Source organism: Morone saxatilis, unplaced genomic scaffold, assembly GCF_004916995.1.
Source record: "Morone saxatilis isolate NCDOM2014 unplaced genomic scaffold, NCSU_SB_2.0 Contig18, whole genome shotgun sequence".
In the NCBI taxonomy this organism is placed as follows: Eukaryota; Metazoa; Chordata; class Actinopteri; family Moronidae; genus Morone; species Morone saxatilis.
The window spans coordinates 20049047-20066746 of NW_023339740.1; the positions used below are offsets into that span (position 1 = coordinate 20049047).

Sequence of the window (17700 nt, forward strand, 5' to 3'; positions counted from 1 at the left end):
ATCTTTAAATCTGTCATAGTATCCGTGGCGCTTTGTCCCCCACAATGTGTGATCCAGTTGAACTCTGTAAAAATAACAGGAGTGGCATTGCAGGCATTCTCTGCCATCATAGTGATATCAAATGGGCACCTCAATTTAACAACATTTCAGTGCTAAAATTGGCCCCAGGGAGAGACTAACAGTGTGGTCCACATGGATGTTTCACATTCAGGGAAACCAGAGAAATGTTGTAATCCATGCTTACAAATCTTACGAGTCAAAAGCAATTTTGTGTTGTGTCAATTTCATAAGTAAACATGTTTCTCTTTGAACTTGTCTGACTAGTCCTCCAGTCCAAAACACTTTACTCCACCTATCGTATGATTAATATCTATGATGTACAGCGATATATTGATATGTATACATTGTGAAATTGTTCTCTAGACTATTTAGGAAGAGTGTTGAAAATGTTTGGCAAAATGTCTCAGTTTCACTGTTTTTCTTGGAAGAGAAGCTGGCCCTTATGACCCCATCAGCAGTAATTAAGAGTTTATTTGGACATGAAATTGGACTTGACTATAGCTGCTATAGTATAGTATATTTACTGTCCTGCCAAGTGACATCATACCCATTTGTTACTGGAAGAAAAATCACACTATAAATTTCACATACATGTTTCTATAGCATTGACAAAGGAAAATACTCCCACAAACTAAAGATTATACAGTGAAAATTCGCTTTTTTACAGCCAAATTGTGGGCATCTAACTGGCCGCTTATATTCTCAGTGACACACAATAAATAAGAATACTGGGGTTCAGTCACATACAGTGGATTTATTGTGTGAATGTACACAACTGATATTTGGCCATTATGTGAAATCTGTTTTATGAAGGCCACAACCACCCGCTACAGTGTGGCAACTCTCCTGACCACAGACCACAAATGGAAAACACCAGCTTGTGAACTGAGATGAATAAATCCACCAACAACCAAGCAAAGCAGCACATTAAGACAAGCAAGACTCTACCTATGCAGCAGATGAACCTACGCATATTAAACTGACAAAACAAACAAAAAAAATGGCTTGAGCACACAATGCCCTCTTATGAAATGTTATACACACCGACAAGCAACAGAAAACAATCAGTACATGGATTTAATGGTAATGTTGTTGTAGTGTAGTGGAAGCGACAGCACAGGAGCTCAGCAGGTTAGCTGTAAGACTATTAAATACAGTAAAGCAAGCTGTCAGAATAAAAGCATCATAACAACAACCGAATGGTGGACCCAAAGGCAGATGAAAGCAGCTTCAAAGCAGAAATTTAGCAAAAAGACACTGTTAATAAGCAAGCAGGGGAAGCAAGGACAGCCATTAATATTAACTGATACCAAACACAGAAAAAGAAGAGAAACAAAACAGCCAAACACAGCCAAGATAGCATTAATCATTAGCATGTTAGCAAGGGCAGCACAGCTCTTACCTTGGTGAAGCGAAGTCAGCAAAGTACAAAATCTCTGGGAAGAGTTGCCATTACGTTACATAGCTGACACGAAACCATGACAGGAAAACAGCTTTGGGTTTAAAATGGCGTTTCATAAATGGAGTATAAGTGGAGGAGAAGCAGCAGACAGGACAGGCTAACTTTGCTAGCTTACTACTCCTTAAAACAGGACTTGACTGTTAGCCATTGACAGTATGCTGTTAGTTAGTAGGTAAGCTTTGCTACATTAGCAGCAGTAACCATTTAAATAACCCGCCCTGTCGGGGTGCGTTAGATTTATGTACCAGCTGGTAGAATATGTGTCACTTGACTTGTTTGGCTTCAGGTGGATGGCTTCATAAATTGTGTCATGCCATCTTAAAGGTCCAGTGTTTTTCCTTTAGGAGGATGTATTGGCAGAAATAAAATAGAATATTCATAGGTTGTTTTTTCATTAGTATATAATCACATGAAAATAAGAATCATGTTTTTGTTACCTTAGAACGATCAGTTTTTGTCCTCTTCAATGAAGGCTGCCACGTTGAACCGCCATGTGTCTACAGTTACCAGAAACGGCCTTTCAGGTTTTTCTTTGTCACTGTAGTTTCTCCTACACGTATAGAAGGTGTATTCAAATTGTTGCAATCTGCAACTTCAACACTAGATGCCACTAAATCCTATACTCTGATTCTTTAAGTGTGTGTTGCTGTTTGGTTTTGATTACTTTCTTTTTTACATCCTGGATACACCAACACCACTGATTTATAAGCTTAATTTTTAACACAGTTATCACTGGGTGTCATCAGGTTAAACCCAACTACACTACTCAAAGAAATGAATTAATAATATTAAAATGGTATGGCCAAAATAAAATAAATAAAAGTGCATTGAGACCAAGAAATAATTAAACATATCACCACAAAAGTTCTCTAATTACTTCTACGTCTAGTTTTTATACATTCCCAGCAAAGATGTGGCATACTCCTGATGATCTACCAACTTTAACCAAGGAAAAGGAGGATGTCCTCTGCCTCTAACACACCTGGATAGCATGCCCCATACAGGAGACCTGACTGGCCAATCCATCACAGAGATACCTTCATTCTGTCTCACATTGTCTCATATTGAAAACATATTTCAGATTTCTTGGAAGGATCAGTTGAAACAGACCCATAGACAGACATAACACACTTACGGAACAGTATGTTCTTTTGATACCAGAGGCAGATTTTTATTATTTCATTCTGTGTGACCTTCAGGGACCCACTTGGCAAAGATCCCAGGCCACAAGAGTTCATTAATTCATGGTGCTGGTTAGCTTACTGGGCTGGCAGCAGGGTATTAACACAAAAAAACCTCTTGCACTGGAGATTTTAAGGGTTATTGTCTGTGTGGGATATGATTTGCCACCTACGTAGTTTTCCCACACAAGTATATGCCCCAAATCATCATTTTATTTTTTTATTTTTATTACTAACCCTACTCGTTATGGCCATAAATGCTGTATATGTCTCTAACATCTCTTCTCAAAAAGGGCATGAGGAGATAAAAGGAAACTCCAATATACTGTGTTGTACTGTTTTTGTATTCTTTCTTTTTTGCTCTGCTGTTACCCTGACTTTGATCTGCCACAGAGGTCAATGAGCAATTCATGTTTCAACATGCAGCATGAAACTGCGCTCTGGCACTGAGAGCAAACACTTGAGCACCCGTCAACAGTCCTTGACAGCGATTTTCATTACTGCTGCTCGCCACTTAAGCATGAGTGTATGGAGTATGATTATGGCACCAATGGTTCACTGGGAACATGCCACATAAAAGCATCTGCTGATGGTGGTGGAGTGGCGTTATCACAAAGACGGCCATGTATATTCTCTTTGGCTTTATATAGAGCAGCAGCGGGGCGGCAGAGTGAGTCGTTTGTCCTTGAACAAGATACCAACTCCCCGTCAATTCAGAAGTGATTTTAAAAGATGAACGGAAATGACATCCACCATAGAAAAGTAAAGTATTTAAATGTCTCCCACTTTATGTTGAAAAAAAGTTTGCTTTGGAAATTACCTGTCTATCCATGCCTGTAGAAATTGTTTTTTAAATTCCCAGTTTGGGGTTTGTTAAGTTTTCAGTATCTACACATTAAAAAACAATAAAACTGAGGTAACCTTACGAAGCAGCTGCACTCCCGAGATCAGGTTAACGTCACTCTTGTCAAGCTTTAAGCATGATGCATCCCACTAAGTCTATCTGCGGCTTGCACAGTACAACAGCACACACCTACTACATGATAAACTCTCTAAACGGTCACAGTTTGGTTAGGTTTAGGGACCTTAAGTTTAGGAAAAGAAAATGGTTCAGGTAAAAATAAGTACATAAATCCAGGAAGTTATCTCAGGAGGCATGTCGTGAAGTCTGTGAGACTGCAGATAGACCCTTCTCGACCAATCAGCGTCCTATGAGGAACTACTGGTAGCTAAGAGCTACTGTTTGTTTAAAGATAACAATGGCGGCTCCATATGCGGCGTGGATGCTGCTATGGCACGGTGTTTTCACTCTTCTGCTAACTGGCTTCCTTGATCTGACTGGTTGAGGTTCACCCATGATAGACAGTATTTTTTGAAAGTGTTTGAAGGATGACTTCCCAAATGATTATGTGTAACAAACCACGTTGCATGTCAAGAGAAAACTGAGGACTTCCAGAACAAAACATCAAATAAAAATATCACAGCAGGTAATTGCACTGAAAGAGTAATTTATTGTGAGTTTTGCTTTCAAACTCATTCAAGGGTATTTACTGTTCAAAACATTCTCCTGTCTTCAGCATACTCTTACATTTCAGCTGCACACTATAAAATTAAGACATTTCAAGTGTCAAATTTAAACAGACAAATGTTACAGGCCAGAGTGAAATGCGAAACAGAATCTGTGTAGTTTAGAGTAGATCAGGGTTATTGAAAATATATTCCAAACTTGCAACATATTGTAATAACACACACATTTATGTGCCAATGCATCAGAGCCAACTTGCCATTTTCTACTTTTTGCGTTTGCCACTGTTACTTGCCTGCTTTATGTCGTAATGCTAATCACTGGGAAATCAACAGTCCTGTTACAAATTACAATGTTAGATGGCATCCATTTATCAAATGTAATCCATCAAAATTGAACAGAGTTACCACTATACTTGACATCAATATTGTAGGCACAGCTAATGCCGAATTGGTGTGTTTAACTATTGTGATGTGAAAGGCACTTTAATATCACTTTTTATACGTGTGGAGTGAAGAGTTGTCAGTATAATGTCACTTAAAGTACATCCTGGGGCAAGAACTCTACATTGTTGTATCCAACAATAATGTAATAACTATCAAGTAACAAAAACTTGACAAAGTATAGTAAACATGTCTGCCTTAAGTGGTTTTAAAATGTAATAAACCTGTTAATGTAATAAAAACTCAGGATGATGTGGCATTATATTATCATCGCCCAGGACTAAGATGTTTAACACTTCATTCCATTTTTCATTAATAATGGAAATATATAATACATTTACAGGCTTTATTACATTATCAACCGGTTTTTACATTATACTTCACAGCAAGGTAATGCTGAGTGTGTAAACCTTTCAGAGGGAAAACAAAGAAGGTCCATGTACCATTTCTGGCAAAATTAGCAGACAATCAAAGGCAGAGCAAGAGATTGTGTACATACAAAGTAAAACAATTCTCTTACTTTTGCATCTCTGCATGTCTGTTAATTTTACCCCCATCTCCAAACGCTTCTCTGAGGGCTCATCAGGATCACTCATCAAAGAACTTTAATACTGTGTATTCAGAACTACTGTAATCCAGTGTATTATAACTGTAGTTACATTGTCTGTGCCAGTTCACTCTCAATACTACTACTACAATGTGTGCCTCTTTAGTTTTTGTTTGCTGACTAGAGAAGCTGACTTATACACTGAATTATAACATTCTGTAGTGCAATCAGCACATATGAGTTATGCCATGGGAGGCCTAACTGCGACCAGTAATGATCCCATTTACATTTCGATGTTGCGGGGTTGGTGGTTGCCCCAGTGATATAGTGCTGAGGTGTCATGCCATGGTAACAACTGTTGAACTGCAGAGGCGTTGTATACACTGCAGGCACTTCGAGGCTGTAAATCACAGCTCTGTTTTTAGGAGGCCTTCCAGACTTTAAAATCTGCCCCACTGGATGTCTGCAGGGTACTGAGGTTTGATATAGGTTTCCCATCGCAAATACCTGACGGGATCTTTTTGATACACATAAATAATTGGCAAGGGAAAGAGGAGGAATAGGAATCATATTGGTCAATATATTCTACAACAGACATTTATCATGTACAAGTTCTTTCAGTTTCTTATCAAAAACACACCGACTCAAACAAACTAGACAGTAGTGACAGGAACATTAAAAACATGCAGTTTTAGTTTTTTTTTCGTGACTTAAAGGCCCAGTGTGTAACATTAAGCAGGATCTATTGGCAGAAATTGAATATAATATTCATAGGTATGATCACCTATTAATGTATAAACACCTGAAAATAAGTAATAATAATAATTGTTGTGTTATTGTTACCTCTGAATTAGCGGTTTTTATCTACAGAGGAAGTGGATCCTCTTCCACGCAGGCCATCACGTTGAACTGCCATGGTTCTACAGTAGCCCAGAAGGGAAAAACCAAACGTTGGCTCTAGATAAGGCCTTTTGCATTTTTCTCAGCCACTGTAGTTTCTCCTACACAGTTGGAAGGCTGAGCTGTATTGGAATGTTTGCAGTCACTGCTAGATGTCACTAAATCCTACACACTGGTCCTTTAATGTATTCTTGTGATGGAACAGAGGAGTACCTTTGACAAATTCCTAATTAGATTTTTTGTTCAAGAAAATCCACTTAAAAACCTCAAATTGCCAAGTGCTAGCATAAGGACAAATAAATTACCCTGTGAAACTATTGCAAATGGTATTCACTAAATGTGGTCTTGGAAAAACTCTGGCTGCTGGAACAGTGTGGGAGAGCATCTTAAGTGTGGTACTGCTGTGTTGATACAACCCCCGCCAACATAATCAGTAACAATGCAGCAAGTGGACAGTAATGCTGAAGACAGGAGAGCAAACACTTTTTGTCTGAGGGTTTGGAGTGGTATCGGTGTGTATGTGTGTGTGCGTGTGTGTGTGTGATGGGGTCAGATTCGAGTCAGCTGGTGCCAAAAACTGGACGGCATGAAGCTTTCCATCTTGTCTGCGAAGAAACCCAGGGGTGCAAAGAGTGTGCTGAAGAACTGAAAGGAAGAAAAAGCAGAACGAGCCCTCAGTTGAAGGTCAGTAAAACCTCTCCCCACCTACCCTTAGATAATAATTAAAGCAAAACATTTAAATGAATCCCCAACAGTTTCTTCTTTATATTATTTTCTATTAAGAAACATTAAGAGAAAGCACAAAATCCCACACTGCCCTCCAGCTCATCCTTGTCAAATGGGCAGGCTAACCTGCATGGGAAAAGAAGTTAAACAAATACTTCAATCGCCCAAAAACCTTTGGTTTGATGTTTTTCTAAGGACCTGCATTTGACACCTAAGACAGGTGGGACATTAGTACTGAACCTGTTCAATTCTGTAAAACAGATAAAACAGGCTGCAGCAAGGTTTTTCTCAGGTGACAGGATGCAGTTTTGTGCAAAGCCCAATTTACAGCATGCATTTGAGATACAACAGGGCGGTCCCCAGCTGAACATATTTATCCACGTAATCCAGAAGATTCCTTGAATACAGGGAAGAGAAAGCCAAAGCAGCATTATCATTTTAGTGTTATCATTTTTTACATTTGGTTTGTAGTAACAGCGCTGACAGTTCAATATACTTAAGCGATTTGGGGATAAACTTTATATTATCCATGATTTACATGTCAACACATTTTTATACATCCAATCAATCATGTTCATTCTTTCTGTTTCTCTTTCGGTCTCTAAATAGCGACAAATAAATGAAGGGAAAGGAATTAAACCATTAAACTAAACCTGTTTTTTGGGGGTTTTGTCTGAGACAAATTATTCAAATTGGCAAGCGATACTTCAAAACCCGAATGATCATTAGCCTTTAAAGGATGATGTATGAATTAACAACAAGAGCAAAGACCCTGGTAGTTAAATCATGAAAAATATACTGTATGTGTTTCTGTAGTAATACTATAATATGCCCATCACAGATAATGTATATTTTAATGTTATTTGCATATTAATTTCCCTGAAGGAGGCTCTCAAAGGAGGTGAACGGATGTACTATTCAGCCATAACACATCTCATTAACTTCTGGTCTAAAAAGATCTATCCAATACTGTTAGATTAATGCAGTGGTTCTCAAACCTTTATTATTATTATTATTATAATTATTTCTATTTTCTGCTGTCAGTTATAAAATAAGAGCAATAACAAATTTGTAATTGTCTAACAAAAAAAAAGGAAAAATATTCCTCATACTTAGAACCTAGAAGGAGCAACTAAATCTCTTGTTTTTATGATTACTAGCAGAGCATATACTCACTTAGATCTAAGACTAAGATCTAGGATACAGTATATAGTATATTAGATATGTGTATAACAGAGCATTCAAAATGCACATGTTAGTGATTTAAGTGAGCTGGTAACAGTGAAATGTCTTCTAAAATATTACAGTATGGTTTCTCTCTGAAACTACTTGAGGTGTGCTTGATACACTTGACACTTTAATAGTCTCATAAGTGGACATATCATCCTGGCCAGACAAGTGCAAATCAAGTACTTCTCTAATCCCATTTAATATATGAAACATATCCAACTACTATGCTATACATGTCTGGTAACTATAAATAAAGGAAAGGCAGACTGCCACCACCACCACTACTGTCTTGCCTTGCTTGGATCTTCTGTTCAAGAGTAGCAGATTCAGAGAAATCTGCTTTTCCTCAGAAGGCAGTCAGGACCTCTGTGTTCCTCCCTCAATGCTTTTCATGCACTCCATCTGAACATTACACAAACCAGGCTTGCCAGCGCTGCTGTAAAAATCCTATCTGAGCACAATCTTTCCCATAACAAAAGGAAGAGCACTAGATGTACTCCGTGGCCTTGTTTTTGCTACAAGTCTATGACTCTCTGTAAAGGCAGGCCCTAATAAACAGGATGATCATAAACAAAGGATTAGCCAAAGTAAGGACTTTGCCAAGCTGGCTAAAACCAGATAACACAACACTTCTAGAATAAATAAACAGTAAAAGGAAGTCATGCAGGCATTTTTTAAATCTTCTAAAAAAGTTTCTAAATCTTTAAGGCTGTAGTTATGTCCGCTATGGTGATAAGCTTGCATTATTCAGCTGTGGTCACTGATAGCTTAAGTTGGACAACAGCTTGTTTTGGCGGGAAACGCAGACTTTACTGGCCTACGACTCCCATGAGCCTCTGGTGTTACTGACAGTGATGGAAGGCAGCAATTACCACTGGGGTTAAAAGGTTCAGGTTACAAACAACATGCATTTAAAACATAGATAGAAAAAAGACCCAATCAGAGATTAACTGGAGAAGGAAGCAGTCAGCCAATTTACACATTACTCAGCACTAAACCTGTGTTATGATAAAAGGTATGTCTGAATCAATATATATAAAATTTAAAAACAGCAACCTTTGAGATGAAATTGAGATGTGTAATTATAGAACTTACTGCTTTGGCAAAGACACCCATGAGCTCAGGGAACTGATGTGTGAGCATGGCCAGCATGGCAGTGAAGGAGCAAAGGCCTGCTGTGAAGAGGATGAAGAAGGGAAGCTCTTTCTTTGGGTACACAGACACCTCGTGGAATGCTGGTGCATTCAGAAAGAGAAGTCAGAAAGAGGCAGCAATTCACAAACCAGTGCAGATAAACAAGAAAGAAAAAAACATGGGGATTTAAATAGTGAGAGGATGATTCATTACACAATCAAATTGGGAGCAATCTACATTCATGGACTGCAGGCAGGCTTTGGCTATTGCACTTACAGGGCAGTAGTTCCCTATCTGCTGTTTCTGTGCATCCTGGGTAGGGGTAAAACAGGTGACCCTTTTCCAGAGGGTATGGAATTATCCGGAAGGCTGTAAAGGCAGACAAAGACGCAAATAGCAAAACTTAATAAGATGAATAAGTGTGGCTTAACAGTGAAAAATCATTCTAAACAACACTGCTGGTATTTTAAACAATGGCGTGAAGAGGCAGTTAAAAACCACTGACACAATTTTCAGTAAATCACTTAAGTAGCAGAATATTACAAAGCGTGTGACAAATGAGCGACAAATACTAACATACTTAAAAAAACAGAACAATAACATTCTTCCTGTGCTTCGTGTGAGCACTGATTTCATTCCTGTATAATCACAAGTAGAGTATTTGTGGGTGTGTTGTGCATACATGACCTGACACAACAATTGAAAAATGAAAAGCATCATAAAAGGAAGATACTTTGGGTGTGTGTTGGCCTTGCTATATTAAAGCACTATATAATAGACTTCTAAACATACTTTGGGAGAGGTGTGTTCATTTTCAATAGGACCAAAGGAAAAAGTATGTTTGTTTTTTTTAATATGAAAAGATAACAAATCACTTACATTAAATAAAACATAGTGGTATATAATAGAAAAATGAATAGTGATACATACTGCCCTCCCAGGTGCAATGTAGTAGGTTTAAGGCTCCCTCTGCCCTCTTCCAGTGCTGCAGGTGGAAGAAAGCATATGCAACTGCCTCGCTGTCACCCCTCTTCAAGATGTGCTCTGGAGGTAGGATCAGGCTCTTCATCTCCAATAAGTACTACAGACAGGAGGAGGAAGAAATACCGCTGGTTAGTGTACAGTACAGTAGCTTTATGCTTTTTGGCTCCTGAACATAGCATAAAAAAAATAGCAGAAGTGTTTAGTATAGGTTCACTTTATACTGCTGTCAAAAACAATGATAATGTGTGTACCAACGTCCATTGTGCAAACATTTTTTTTGGTTCTTGCTTCAGTATGGTTCTATATGGTCTATATGGAGTCCCATTGGCTTTTGTCAACACTGCCTCATACATATTGTAACCATAGTCAGGTGCTCACGTCACTTGAAGTCACATAAACCTATGTGTACTGTGAAAATGGCCAAATAGTGAGCAGATTGTTGATAAAACATCTCAGCAACATGGTGGGCCCAGACACAGGTGGGCTCTATATCATGTTCATATGGTAAACAAAAGAGACACATTTTTTCTCACTACAATCAGTGAGTATTTACATTTTTACGTTCAACAAGCGGTAAGAAGGAGGCAACTCAAATGGGATGTTGCTTTGTTTGTGCTGCATGCAAAGTAGACGACTGTTAGCCACAGCCTAATACTGCTAAGGTTTTAGGCCCCCTTGTGGTCAAAAATCAATTCATGCGGCTTTAATGGTCTCATTCACATCGTCTACTCTTTCTCAGTCAGCGCTTCACTTATTGTATTCTATTGTGCAATTCCCTCTGGCTAACTCCCTGCAGACTGAAAACATATTTTCTTCATGTGAGGTATTTGTTGACAGCCTTATTTTGCAATTGTTCAAGGTGGGAGGGAAAAGCTTCCCAAAGCTCTCTGAGCGTGTGTTATTGTTACAGTACAGTACATTCATTCCATGAATGTGTAACATCCCTCCCTCACCCCTCCTCTCTTTCCCTACTGTGTAAGTTTGTCCCAGCGAGTCAGTCGGTTCACTGTGCTGACAAAGACCCACATCCCAGAGTTACAACCTATAGAACAGGTATGGTTTCTGAAATAACAGGGAACAAGTGTCTAGAAATAGCAGCATGAGCATATTGTGTACTGATTTTCTGCAATGTATATTTTTAATTAAGGCCTTGCTCTGTCCATAGATAGGTCATTAATAGATGTATATTGACTTTGATGAACATGCCACTGTATACTTTATGTCTGTGGTGCCCAGTGGGGCAGGGGTCTGTGTTAAACAAAAACCCATGTGCGGGGCGGGGGCCCCCTGGGCTAGATTCCCAGGCGGCCAGCTTCACAGCGCTCTGGATCTCAGACTGACACTTTGGGAAGGTTACCCCACAGCTAATCCTGTCTAATCCCTTCCATGGTCACAGGCTCAGCCAGCCAGCCATCCATCCATCTAACCAGCCAGACCATGCTGCTTCACCCATCTCCCCCTGCCTTACCCTCTTTCTCCACTCTTGCCCTCATGATTACAGCCTGCCCAGGCTCTTCAACCTGCCTCGTACTGGTCTATCTCTGACCCTCTTCATGCTCCTTTAGCTTTCAAGGATTCAGAGTGGTTATCTGCCTCATTTATTTGGCAATGTCAGTCTGTCGATCATTCAGTCGATCCACCACTTTGGTCCAGACTGAAATATCTAAACAACGACTGGATGGATGCCATGAAATTTGGTACAGACATTCATGGTGTGAGGAGGACGAATCCCCTCACTGCCTAAGTGCAACCTCACCGAGCCATGAGCATGGCTCCAGACTCTTAGTCTTGTTTCTAACTGTTCCTACCTCTCGTTCCCACCCTGCTGCTTGAATAAACCTACTTCACTACCAATCTGTAATTACTCATCATCCTCATCCTCTCTCTACACTGCCTCCTACTGTTGTTTTAGATATATATAATATATATCAACAGGGAAGTGGGAAAGATAGGGGATGACATGCAGCAAAGGGCCACGGGTCAAACTCAAACCCTGGGCCGCTACAGCAAGCACTCAGCCTTGGTACATGAGGTGCCAGCTATACCAGGCGAGCTATAAGGCGCACCATGCCAACCAAATGATGGTCAACAACTTACACCTAGCCTGTCAGGTCAATCATCCTCCGCTGTCCTCAGTATCAAAGGCCCAAACTATTACTGTACCGTAGCCATATTCATAAAATATTTCTGTATATTATGCTCTGTGCAGACGGTTTGGCCTACCTCTCCTCTCTGTTCCTCACTCGCCACCTCCTGAACCTCTCACCCCCATAGGTAAAAGGTCAATTAAACACGCAACCACGCAACAGGTGGGGACACTCTACTTCACTCAATCATTCTAGCAGATGGGCCTGTCTTCTAGCCTCTTCTCTTTCCGTCCTAACACCCTCCTCTGTATTCATTACAAGGATCTGCAGCTAAAGACAACCAGAAGCTGCTTCTTTGCCCTTCTCACTTATCCTGTCTGACTTACTTAAATCAGCTCTCTCTCTCTGCTGCAGCCAAGACATCTGACTGCCCGCCATCATCAGTCTCGCCATTTCGGTTTCCTTTCTTCTGAGCACAAACCTTCCACCATCCTCTACTTCCCCAGGCACCAGTGTTGTTGCTCAAGAGGAAACCCAACAACACAATTACTATAACTGACTAGAGTAAATATTTCACACTTCACACATATTTCTACCGCCATATTAGATGTTTGCTGAAAATGAATGACCAGTATATGGCACCCATGTAGGTCTGGGTCCTCTGTGTTTTAAGATTAACAATTTAGAGAGGTTGGCTGCTCAGCTGTCTTTCCTCGCATGCCACGGCATTAGACCTGGTGACACCTCAGTTCTCTGTGCTGGTCTACCACACTAACCCCCACCCCCACCACCTCTCGTTCTTCGGTCTGCTTCTCCACTCGCTGTCGCCTCTTTGATGAAGGGATTGAGTTTCATGTGTTCTCCTTTTATCCCTGGGCAGTCATAAGCCCAGAGCATAACTCATAAGCTGCCTTCTGATTCTAATCTGCAGCACTTTGCCTCTCACAATGGGACACACAGGCAACAATGACATCAGCCTTGTAGTTGGTCTATACGGGTCGGACAAACACACATGTGTACAGTGAAAGAACATAAAGATAAACAGGTGCTGGCGTTAGGAATACAAAGATTAAGAATTTCATACAGTCAGTAAACACAGATACTAGCTACTCCAAGCTCCACTGAGGGAGTGGACAGTAGCAGAAAACCCGCTGCATTTATTCCAAAATGGACTGGGATGAGGCAAAACCTAACTACCCCCTTTTCCTTGAACCTCATCCATCTTAATTCAAAACAAACCCAGGGCCGATGCTCTGTCTCAATTTACAAACCAAAAACCCAATTTCAGAGGTAAACTAAGCAAAGGTCCGCATTTCTGAGCCTTGACAGGCGATCTAGATGAGAACACGTCAACCAGAATGGGGTGTGATAAGAAACTGCCTTCCAAAGTGGAGTAAACTAGCAAGGTAGATGGGATTGGGTCACCTATGCTGCTTCAAAATGGGCCGAAGTGGTAGTAAATGTAAATGCACAGCAGATTCAGATAGCAGCAACACTTGATCAGCTATCCAAACATCAGGCAAACTGTCAGTTTCTTAACCGCTGCCTGGTGGAGAAGCTGATTAGAATGGACAGACAGATGGAGAAAAGGGTGGAGGAGGAGGAAGATAAATAGAGAAGGACAAGAAGATGAGGAAAATAAAAGTGAACAAAGTGGAGGAGGAGGTAAATAGAGGCAAGATGGAGAGCCTCTAAGGGAAAAGGATCATGTGGGAGGAGGGCAGCACTGAAACAGACTGAGGCACATGTGTGTGGATGTGCGTTTAGTGTGTATTGCTTTTTTGAGTAGTTTGAATAAACTCATTTGATGTAGCCTAGCTTGATATTTACATATAATCTGTTTGGCATGCTTGGTCACAGACCCACACACTTAATGTTTAACATTAACATTGTTCCTTTATTACTATAGCAGCACAAACAATATACACTTTGTTATTGAGTCACCTCTGATGCATCTTCTGCTGCCTTACGTAGATTATTCATTAATATTTTGCTATTTGCTTTTTTGCTTGTACTTGAGCCAACTTGAAGACAACTAGAAGGGATATAACTTGAAATGATATTGGACTGTTTCCCCGTAAAAACTGTTGAGGAGTTGTATGCTCAGGCAAAAGTGATTCATTTTGTCCGGAGGCTGCGTGCTTGAAAAGGTGAACTAACTTTAAAATAGTGGTCATATTCGTTTTGTTGTTGAAAGTTTGTAACATGTTGTGGTTTTAAGGAAGGTTATGTGCAATAATAAAATAGCACAAAAAACCAACAAGATGCTGTTTATACACTTTGGTTTTTGTTCCAGTTGTCATGCTCAGCTAACTAACTAATGGTAGCTTTATATTTAGCACGTAAACATGCGAGTGGTATCAATCTTCTACCTCTAAAAGTGAATAGGTGTATTTCTTAAAATGTCAAACACTTCCATTACCTGATTAAAACATTACATTTTGCTGTAATAAAGGTTCATGATATTAGCAACCTGGCTAATTAGAATCAGCTCCACCTTCTCTATCGGTAATGCCAGCTTTTGTGCACCAACCACATTTATATTGTTGATGTTTAACACTGACAAAACTCAAATAATTTGTTATTGTAATTGGTCACAATTCTGACATTTATATATTTAATTAAATGATCCTAATAGATTAATGTCAAATAAAAGTATTCATTAGTTGATTGAAGCCCTATCTTAAAGTGGGTTTTTTTTTTTTTGGCTTTTGACTTCTTGATTAAGAAACTTTGCCAAAGCATGCACAAGTTTCAACACTATTTAGGAAACTAGAGTTAAATCTCCACTATGGGCTCAAGGGAACTTCTGTGCAAAAGCCCTTTGCAAATCCTACTTTAGGGGCCAACAGGCCAGCCTGTGTTTAAAAAGGCCACAGTCACAGGTGCACTCATCATTCAGACATGCCAGACAACACAAAGCAATTACCCGCCTCCTTCCCCACAGTCGAACGTTGAAAGATGAGCCAACCAATAATCCTCTGTGAAACGTGTGTTACAAATTTTAAAATGCCACATAGCTATTCACCTAAACTCACAGAAGTCATTTTTGATAAAGTTGGCAGTGGTGGCCAACATCATTCTCTCTTGTTTGGCTCAAACAGGGGATGAGGGAACATGAGAGGATAAGAAACAGGATGAGGGTACGTGGTGAGAGGAGAGAGGATGGCTGCCTCTGGGCCCAGTGGGAGGGAGCAGTTGGAAAGACACTGAAGATGAGGGCCTTCACTTTAAAATCAAAGGCTGGATCAAAGTGCTGGCTGACGCCCCCCTTCCACACACACATACACACCGATTATCTTTCTCCCTCTCAGAAAAGGAGTCCGTGAGATGAAACAACACCACACTACAAAGGCAAAACAGACAAAACTCGGCTGCAACTAGTTGTGTACGACTCTGTGTGTGCATGTGTGACATCTAATCCTGTGGGAACTGATGTGAACGGCCACAGAGATATCCAGTTGTAGTACCATGTTCTCCCTGGCTCAGCTGTATATTGAACTGTTCTCTATTATGCAAACTTGTGACCAATCTGTTACATGTTCACAGTTTTTATTGGGACCCCAATGTGAAATTCAAACTAAACTACCTGTAAAAACACAGAATGCATGTGTGATTTCTAAAATACTGCATTTTTTTGTCACAGTGTTTGATGATTATGGCAAATATGCCCATCAAATATACAATAGTGTCCGATTCAATTGTATTGAATTGATTTATAATAAATACAATAATCACTAAAATCACTGATAAAGAGAAAGAAAAGGCAAATACGCATACAAACCAAGATTACGAATCTAAATCTGAAACTAACGGTGTCATAAAATGAATTAAGGGCTACTGTATTAAGACCAACACTGACACCTGCTGATGAGCCAGTGTATAGCACATCTGGAAACGAATACGATTAAATTTTGCAAGTTGCACCACCTGTTACTGTTGACATAACTCATTTCTGATTGTCTGACTGATTGTTTATCTGTCTGCATGCTTTGCCTGTTTGTTCTGCATGTCATGTGAGAACTGTGTGATCAAAATCTTAAAATCTACCCAAACCTCTTATACCATAACAGGAACAAGATGTGAACTGTTAAAGGTCAGGTTTACAAAAAAAAACAAATAATCACCAGAGAAAGTGATGTGTGGAGATGAAAAGAGAGAGTAGTTTAAAGATTTAAATCAGCCTAATGGAGATTATTCAGGCAATAATTTGTGTAGAGATTTAATACAGAGAAACATTTTAATGCGACATTCAAAAGAGGGTTTTTAGGATGACTGACAACAACAGTGCATCCTTAAAGGTCTAGTGTGTAGGATTGAATGGCATCTAGCGGTGAAGTTGCTGATTGCAACTAACTGAACACCACTGGCATCTGTATTTGATGACCTGGGAATGAGAACGGGCTGTGAAGTGAGTAAGAGAAACTACAGTGGCCGTAAAACTCGCAAAAAACACAAACTAAAGCAGTGGTTGTTTGTCCGCTTTTGGCCTACTGGTAGTAAATCGGGAACACCTGTAGATAAAAAGGGCTCATTCTAAGGTAAACAAATACACAATGGTTCTATTTTCAGTGGAATTATAACACTAATAAAAAATAACTATTGAATATTATATTCAGTGTTTGGACAATAGATGTTTACCACACTGAACCTTTAAAGTGATCAGTGGGTTTTCGTTGGACTGCGGACAACCATCAGAGTCTATGCGACAACTCGTTAATCCAATGACTGACACTTTGGCACATGTGGATTGAATCTCAACAGCTCTGTGTATGCGCCTCCACAGCATTCATCTCTGCTGTGCTCCACCCTCGCCCTTGACGCGTCTTCTGAGAGAACCTGAGAAAAAACACCTCATATGACACGCTGTTGCTGCCTGCTCACAAAGCTATTAAATGATGTTAGTTGCAAGCTGTGTGAAACAGGTTAAGCTAAGATGATTACTGATGTTGGAATGACATTACAACATTACTTATCTGATACAGTCCCGTGCTTCAACAGCGCCATATGTTAGCATATAGTGAGCTGATTTTTGGCAAGCTGATGTCTATAGAGGCAGGAAGAAATGTTGGTTCACGTGACAAAATCATACATTCCACATACTGGTTCAATGGCAATGAGCTAATTTTCTGGGGGTCAAAATTGCATGATGACTTGACATTTTTTATTGGGTTCACGTCTTACCATCATTTTGGGCAGGACTGCTTGAACATCAGCCATATCCTAAGCTCTAGAAGCTGGCCCTCCAAGAGGGTTTTTCGTGTATATTCACATTCCCAACAGGGGGAACTCCTTCACTTAACTGTTAAAGAGATAAAAATATCATACAATTTAACATACAATGTGTTAAAACTATGCTGGCCTTTGTTTTAAATACAGACATATATAATATAAGAGAAATAAAGTTGCTTCCTTACATCT

The 17700-nt window shown here is 39.8% G+C and overlaps 1 protein-coding gene across 1 annotated transcript in view; it reads right to left on the reverse strand.

Moving 5' to 3' along the window:
* Positions 1 to 4200: 4200 nt before the first annotated feature.
* Positions 4201 to 17700, reverse strand: part of st7l (suppression of tumorigenicity 7 like) — an 18050-nt gene continuing 4550 nt past the window's right edge. Inside the window, exons 12-15 of the mRNA XM_035662188.1 lie at positions 10139 to 10289; positions 9485 to 9577; positions 9170 to 9309; positions 4201 to 6763 (exon numbers count right to left, since the gene is read on the reverse strand). Coding sequence (XP_035518081.1) covers positions 6668 to 6763; positions 9170 to 9309; positions 9485 to 9577; positions 10139 to 10289 — 480 coding nt within the window. The 3' untranslated portion in view covers positions 4201 to 6667. The remainder of the gene's footprint in view (positions 6764 to 9169; positions 9310 to 9484; positions 9578 to 10138; positions 10290 to 17700) is intronic.